At 40.0% G+C, this 8,429-nt stretch overlaps 2 protein-coding genes across 2 annotated transcripts in view; one reads left to right on the top strand and one right to left on the bottom strand.

Annotated features, from left to right (window-relative positions):
* LOC137999016 (cleavage and polyadenylation specificity factor subunit 1-like) overlaps positions 1-8,429 on the top strand; it is an 87,299-nt gene that overhangs the window by 52,572 nt on the left and 26,298 nt on the right. Inside the window, exons 21-23 of the mRNA XM_068844850.1 lie at positions 5,576-5,609; positions 6,626-6,798; positions 8,053-8,174. Coding sequence (XP_068700951.1) covers positions 5,576-5,609; positions 6,626-6,798; positions 8,053-8,174 — 329 coding nt within the window. The remainder of the gene's footprint in view (positions 1-5,575; positions 5,610-6,625; positions 6,799-8,052; positions 8,175-8,429) is intronic.
* Positions 217-839, bottom strand: LOC137977866 (uncharacterized). Its single transcript, XM_068825227.1, has one exon. It carries the CDS (start codon positions 727-729, stop codon positions 217-219), a length of 513 nt encoding a protein of 170 aa, XP_068681328.1. The 5' UTR covers positions 730-839.

The raw sequence follows: 8,429 nt of genomic DNA on the forward strand, positions 1-8,429 counted from the left end.
AAGTCATTTTCAAGGGAATTACAGTCGAACCTTGATTATCCAGACTCCTCAGGACCTTGGTAGATAGTCCGGATAATCAAAAATATTAATATTAATGAATAGAAATGTAAACAAAAGGTATACAGCAAAGAAAACATCTTTTAATTGTGAAATCTACACAGGTTGTACTGTATGTATTTACAAGTAAAAACTTTCAGTTCAGGTATTTACAAAGGTCTAAAATGTTCTTGAAAGCATGTTTGTTTGCTTCAAAGACTTGTAGCTTGATCGCATTGCGAAGTCCATCATTTGTCTTAGCTGCATTAACTGCACAGGGTCAATATCGTTCTGTGATTCCATCCACCACAAACATTTTTTGAAACATTGCGCTGCCTCTTTAGTTGATTCTAGTTTCTTGTCCTCGCCCTCATCTTCCTCATGGCTACATACACTTTCACTTTCTGTTGGATTTCCGACAACGATGGGTAAAATCTCTTCATCAGACATTTGCGGTGAAGTTGGGAGCTCATTTTCCAGATTAAGCCAGTCTTCCACATCGTGAGCATAAGGCATTTCCTCATTGTCAAGTTGCTGTACATGTTTCAACATTTCGACCTTGGACTCAGCAATATTATCCTCTCTGAAGTTGGCCTGTGAATTTGACTCGCTGTTGTCCGAATGAACTCTCAGTTTATCGTAAGCCTTGCAAATCGATTCCGGGCTTCTTTCGTACCAAGCATCTGAAAGCATATAAAGCGCATCTTGTGAAGCTTATGAAGCGTATGAAGCTTGACAATGTCCTTAATGCTTTGAGTTTGATCAATGTCTTGACTGCAAATTACTTTCTGAAGAAGTTTTCTCTTGTATCGATTCTTCATCGCTTGCAGGACTCCTTGATCCGTTGGCTGAATCAGGGAGGTCGTGTTCGGAGGAAGAAACAGCCAGGTTACAGAACCATGGCGGCTGCTGAGCTCATCTGGTTGAGCAGAACAATTGTCTATTAACAGCAGAGCTTTTGTGAGCGTTGTTGACTTTTACAGCTGGCACAAAATCTTTCTTAAACGACTCGGTGTAGATCTCTGAATTCATCCAGGCATTTCTTTGGGACTTGTAGATCACAGGAATCGCACCCATGTTAACACGCTTAAAGCATCTCTGCCTCACAGATTTCCTGTTAAGAACGGATATTAGTTTGTGAGTGCCAGTAGCATTTGTACAGCCCAGCACAGTTAAACAAACGATCCTTTGCTTTTTTGAATCCTGGAGCAGATTTGGGCTTTTTGCAACTCTGAGTTTTCAAGATCACAACTAATTAATATTCATGAAAAAATTTGGACCAGAGAAAAAAGTCCAGATACTCGAATGCTCTGGATAATCGAGGTCCAGTAACAGCGTGCACCTACTGGTCAGGCCTCGGGTGAATCTTAATCATTATTTTTACCATGTGGCAAAGTGCTATTATCCTTGACAGGGACAAGGAGGGGGGAGGGGGCATCGTGATCGACCATTCTTGGATGGATGACCCGGAAAACGTATTGGTGCTTGGCATGTAAAATGAGTGGACATTGGGACTGATAAGCCATTTGGGACTGTCACTGTGATAGACAACCCCCAACATGGTCATCTGCATCTAGAAAGGGAGTCCGTGGGGAGTAAACTGTCATACCGACAGTAGAATCAGTTTCCCTTTCTTGTGAGGTTCAGTTGTGTCTGGGAAGGCTTGAGCTTGAATTTGTTTGGATAGTTGAGAAAATGCAAATGATGCTGAAGGGTGTCACGAGGGGTTCTCAGATCTGAGATTGATCCATCTTCATGTGCAACGAGATGTGCTCAGACATGAACATGGTGATTATCTTGTGTTCTGTCAAAATTTATCTTGTGAGCTGCTTCAGAATAGGCTCCCACAACACTTACTCTATCAATTCGTTCTTCTGCATCTTGGGGGTAAGCTATCATTGCATTCATATCTGGTTGTCAAGCTTTGCACATGTAGTACTGTTGTCTTTGTTGTTTAGTGCCTTCAAAATGCTGCCAAATAAACATAACTTCTGCTTGTTGGATTTACCATCAAAAGTAGGAATGCCTTGTGAAGGTTAACTTCTGTTCATTGGTTTGTTTTCTTTGTAATCTTTCTCTAACTGTCATTCTTAAGACAGTTTGCCAACATTTTTCACAATGTTGGTAGCTTTGTTATTCAAGCTCCTTTGGTGCAGTTTTGTTCTTTCGTAATTTTGCACTCAGCCATCTGATGAGTTTCTTCAATTAGTTGATACAAAATGTCTTGGGCATTTGTGACCTTCTTGAAGGAGCTGGAAATTTGGTCAATCCATGTAACTTGTCACTATCAGCATCATCTATATCAACATGCATAGAGTCCACTGTGGTTGCAGAACATTTGATACCCATTTCAATTTCAGGCAGTAAGTTTTTGGCTTATTTAAGTTCTTCAAAATCAGTTTCAGGTTGGTTTTCTCATGCTTCCTTACAAACTGAACATTTCAAAGAGAAATATTAATTTTTTAGCTAAATTATTGTCTAATAAAAATCTGTTTTGAAACACTTACTTCTGCATGTAAACGGATTCAGTGTCAAAAAATGGAAATTTAAGGTCATCACACAAGCTCGTGCAACCGGAGCTAGGATTCCGCCCCGGGTTGGCGGGAAAGAACCAATCAGATTGCAGAATTTTCAGAATTCTGCCCGCTTGTGCATTGAAAGCAAATAAACGGCAGTTCTTCTTGTTTCTCAACAAGTGGTTGAATATTTTTACGTGATGAGTGATTCCACTTTGAACAAGATCTTCAAGAGTATCGCTGACCATGCTGTAAAGTTCAATGTTATTGTTTGTGTCTGAGTTTGGTAACACAATGAATACCCTTGTACCTGAATTATGTACTTCCTTGTGACTTTATTAAAGTGGATTTGGTTGTTGATATTGGGGTTGAAGAACCAAAAGCAATAGATGAAAACCAAACTTTATCGAAGAGAACCAACCTTTCTAATTTACATGCACCCACCTTTTGACATCCAAAGCAGATGAACCTACCAGAGCTCACAACTGATACTTGCTCAGAGAATAGTCATAATGCACACACTTGAAGGAGGGCCGGTGCAAAGGGGTTTTCCAGCTACATTAATTTAGTAACCGTGGGTTTCCAATGAAAAAGAATTGCTGTTGATCCTTTCAGAAGGAAAACCTTTTGATATTTGGCTAATCCTATTGTCGGGCAATTTATTGGGTCCCGAGTGTTGCCATGGCAACAGGACAGCACTGCTAAAAAACCTTCTTCAATTTTTTTGAAAAAATCTCAAATTTAAGCCAGTTACCTGGTATTGAACTTTTGGTTGGCAGAACGTTTATAAAAAGGCTGTTGGGAGATGAAGAAAATTCACTAGATAAATTTGTTTAAACTTCTCTCTTGGAATTCACCTTTATCACTCGGCGGCCATTTTGGAGTCCTTGGGGAGTAAAGGCTTTGTCTTTGCATTGTCTTTGCCCGTCCAGCCTCACATTGAATGAGAGGCTCAACGGGCAAAATCTTTTGTTTGGACATTGAGTGATATGGGTCTATGTGATCAAACGAATCTTACTGTTATGCAAAAAAGCAGGGTAGGTCAAAGAGCTGACTTTCGAGATATTGCTCAACATTTCTAATAAAATTGATTTCCGGTTTTGGCAATTTTAGGTCACATTTTAATTTCCAGTTAACCGTTTTGATTCATAAGCCAATGCAAGCAGCTTTAGTATTGCATGTGTGGTGTATGACCATGCACTAAGCTGAAAACCCTTTCAAGCCTCGTTAGTCTGAAGGTTGCTACTATCACCATCAACTACAGAAGGTCAAAAAGACAGTTATGTGGAAGGTGAGCACTTGGGATCTGTGCAAACCAAAACACTGAACTTTAAATTAAATTAATGAAGGGGTAGTTTCTAAAGAAACTGTGGTGCTGCGTCGGTGGTGAAGTAGTATACAAAAATTTCGTTTATCAACAGAGTTGATAATGTAAATTGGCCACCGTACAGAGATTCTAAAAGCTGACGTTTCGAGCGTTAGCCCTTCGTCAGAGCGAATCGAGGGATTATGGGTTACGTGTAGTTTTTATAGTAGAGTGGGAGCTACGCAATTGGTGGTAACATGGCAACGTGAAAAATAGGAATATATTAGTTAAATGAAAAGCGTTCGTTAATACCGTAGGATTGTGCGATGGGCACAAGAATGGGACCTAGCTATGTCAATCTTTTTGTAGGATATGTTGAACACCAATTTTTTAATCAGTACAACGGCCCCAAACCTGAACTGTACGGCCGCTACATCGACGACTGCATCGGCGCTATTTCATCCAGCAGAGAAGAACTCGATCAATTTATAACCTCCGTCAACTCTTTTCATCCGGCTCTTAAATATACCTGGGAAATTTCGGAAACTTCATTGGCTTTCCTAGATATCAAAGTTTCTATTAGAGGCAACGTGCTATGTACTAGTGTGCACTACAAACCTACTGATTCACACAGTTATTTGTTGTATTCATCGTCACATCCATCACATGTCAAGAACTCCATTTCTTATTCTCAAGTTCTTAGACTTCGACGTCTATGTAGTGATGACTCCGATTTTTCCAGCAAATCAGAGGAGATGTGCCAGTTCTTTGAAAAACGTGGCTATCCTGTCTCTGTAGTCAAAGCGGGCCATCATCGCGCCCAACAATTTGATCGACAGTCGTCACTACAAACGTCACAGAAAGATAAGAATGACAGAATTCCATTCACCCTCACTTTCCATCCTCATAATCACGCAGTCAAAAGCATCATTCTTAGTAATTTTAAATTACTCCAAAATGATCCCGAGACTGGTAGAATCTTTTCGCAACCTCCACTTATTTCATTCAAACGCGACAAAAACATAGGCAACTTTTTAGTTAGAAGCGCCCTCAAAACCAACGAGCAACCCGGCACTTTCAAATGCATGCGCTTACGATGCAAAACTTGTCTTTTCATTGTTAACACTAGCAAGATATCGGGACCTAAGCGATCTGTTAAGATCACCGATCGTTTCACATGTACCTCCGCAAATGTCATTTATTGCATAACCTGTATGTTATGGAATAAATTATACATTGGTGAGACAGGTAGACGACTAGGTGACCGATTCCGCGAACACCTTCGCGATGTTGAGAAGAATGACAAGGATGCATCTAAGCCAGTCGCTCGCCATTTTAATCTGCCCAACCACTCCAAAAAACACATGGCTATCTGCGGCCTTTCCCTACAACTAGGTACGACGGAAAGCCGCAAGAATCTGGAACAAAAATTCATCTTTCAAATCGGCACCCTTAATCCTCACTGTGTTAACGAACGCTTTTCATTTAACTAATATATTCCTATTTTTCACATTGCCATGTTACCACCAATAGCGTAGCTCCCACTCTACTGTAAAAACTACACGTAACCCATAATCCCTCGATTCGCTCTGACGAAGGGCTAACGCTCAAAACGTCAGCTTTTAGAATCTCTGTACGGTGGCCAATTTACATTATCAACTCCGTTGATAAACAAAATTTTTAAATTAAATTGATTTTGACCACTGATTTATTTAAGGTTACCCCCCAGGGTGTGCGATTATTGGAAGGAGGTGAGTCACTGAAGGAAGTCTTTCTATGATTTTTTCTGTTACTTGTAAAACCTGTTGAGATTGTTAAGTCACCATTATTTTACAGAGTGATGCAGTTTCAACATTATTCATCTCTTAGCTCCTTATATTTAATGTAAATAATATTCATTGTTTTTTTTATTGGAGGCGCGGTGGCCTAATGGTTAGTGTGCTCTACTCCAGAGTGAGTGGTCCAGGTTCGGGTCCTGGCCGGGGACATTGTGTTGTGTTCTTGGGCAAGACACTTTACTCCCACAGTGCCTCTCTTCACCCAGGTGTATAAATGGGTACCGGCGTAATGCTGGGGGTAACCCTGTGATGGACTAGCATCCCATCCAGGGGGGGTTAAAAATACTCCTAGTTGCTTAATGGTACGGAAACCGGAGATAAGCACCAGCGTGTTGGGTCATTGGCTTGGAAAGCGCTTACCTATTCATTGTTTTTCATTTATTAACAAGGGAAGATAAAAGATTACATCAGTAAAGGGGAAGAGTGGAGTGGACTACTATGAGGCTATGCTGATAATCTTTGATAAAGGGATTGTAAATCCTTGTTACAATACTATCCAAATTGATATAGCCATCAATTTCACAACGTCAACAATAAATTTTTTCAGATGACAAACATTGGATGTATGAAAGCCATTTTTTTCTGAATCTCTTCTGGGTTGCAACTTTGCCGTAATGGCATCTCATGGAAAGTGTGTCCCCCAACACTTGTGGATATTTCATTTTAGCCAAGGGTCATTTTGTGTGTTTTTTTGATGTTCTGGTTCAAGACCCTTTGGTATTTGAATCACCAATTAGCTCTGATAGGCTGAGGCTCCAACACATTGATGAAAGCTTTTGATTTCATGCAGGTCAATAGCATGAATTTAACAGTTATGTTAACAGCATGAGTTACTCTGACTTCCAGTTCTTGCTACCATCAACGTTACTTAGCTATTGGTTTTTATTCTAACTGATATTTACATGACTGTATGTTTTTGCTTCAATCAGTGACTCAGCTCTATCACATTCCACTGGATGCTGGCTTATCATCTATTGTGTGGTGTTCTCTCTGTGATCCTTATGCTGTCATGATGACCTCAGATGGTTCACTTTTGTTACTAGAGTTCACAATGGAGGGATCTGAGCCTAAAGTGAAAATATCCAGACCACAAATAAGCCAGGTAAGTTTGTGGTGGAACCCTGTGTTGCTCTTGTTGTAGAGGGTCCAAAGTGAGATTGAGTTTTGGACTGCCATTATGCACAAAGAAAGGAGCAATCTTCCTCTATGCTATTCCTCTGTGCTACTGTGGTAGTTCATGAGAGTACCTCAGCACCATTAATACATTTATTTTATATCAAAATTCAGATTTCTTGTTTAAGGTAGGGGAGGGGGAGAAACAATTTCCTCCTGTTTTTACAGGTACATTTATTCCTGGTTAAGAATTTTTAAAGCGGTCCAATTTCGATTTTCCTTAAGTTTGTTTCATGTTATGCTAATGAATATTGCACAAAGAAAACCTAAAGTTGAACTGGTTTGGAAAATTTTAAACCAAGAAAAGATTTGAGCCACATTACAATTATATGCAACATTAAGAGTAGAGGGGCTGCATCTGCAATGAAGCAATCTCGTACCCAGAGTCCTCGGGCTACTTGGTCAGCGGGTGAGCGCCCGGAAAGACTCTGGGATAATCAACTCCATTTTCCCAGAAAACGTGGGTTCCGGTCTTATTGCACATGCTCAAGTTTAAATGGAAACAGTAAGGAGAAAATCGTAAACAGTAGAAATGACAGGTTGACCTGGTCGTTTTATTATTTTTGTGATTTATATATTTCTGAGGTAGAAAAAACAAACAGCACTGAAACTAGTTTTAGATTTTGAATCTCCCTCCAAATTCTGGGGCTTCCGAATTACTGACTGCCTTCCTGTCAGACTGCCATTGTTTCGCAAGCGGCCAATCAAAATTGTAGTTCACGTCCATTATCCCAGAGTCTTTCCGGACGCTCGCCCACTTACCAAAAAGCCCAAGGACTCTGGGTACGAGATTGCAATGAAAGAAAGTGGATTTTTTTTTTAGATATTTTGATTACTGTGTGACATTGCAGCCAGAATTTCAAGAATAAACAGTGCCTAACTTTGTTGTAGATCTTGCAGGTGTAATAAATAAGGGCACCTTTCGTCCCCTATGTTTGTCCTTTAACAGCTGGCACTAATTTTGTCTTGCATAATGAGATAATAACGTGCGGAACTTATTTACTATTTATTGATGAAAATATGCCAGTGATCTTACAAAACACCAAAAAAGAAAGGAAAAAGTCATGAACGGTAGGTTGACATAGAATAGTATGGTATCTATCACTTCTTTTATGACAAAGCAGGTGCTGGTACGAGCTGATAACACTTACTCTGATAACATCTCTTTACTGGTTTTCTTCAGGGTAGCAAAGTGTGTGCATGTTGTGCTTACAGAGATGTTAGTGGAATGTTTACCACAGAAAAGGCTGAGCATGCCATCACTGCAGTGCATCCACAGCCTACCACACCCACCACACCCAAACCGTGAGTCCATCATAATTTGTGTTTGACTAATATAACAATTAATGCTAATACGTATTTGTCAAATCCAACTGTCTTCAGTTGGATTGGAAATTTTTATACAAAAGTAAAGTAAAGCAACCATATTTAACGTCGATAACTCGTAACAATAATTCAACTGACAAACCTGAGGTCGATGGTGCGCTCATTTTACTTCCCCCTCTCCATCAGTGCTCAGTTTTACGGGTATTTAAAGCTACTCAGAACAGAAAGAAGTCG

Source organism: Montipora foliosa, chromosome 1 (assembly GCF_036669935.1).
Source record: "Montipora foliosa isolate CH-2021 chromosome 1, ASM3666993v2, whole genome shotgun sequence".
NCBI lineage: Eukaryota > Metazoa > Cnidaria > Anthozoa > Scleractinia > Acroporidae > Montipora > Montipora foliosa.

Coding starts and splice junctions, on each gene's coding strand:
- LOC137977866 (XM_068825227.1), bottom strand. CDS start 729: ATGCTTTCAGATGCTTGGTACGAAAGAAGCCCGGAATCGATTTGCAAG.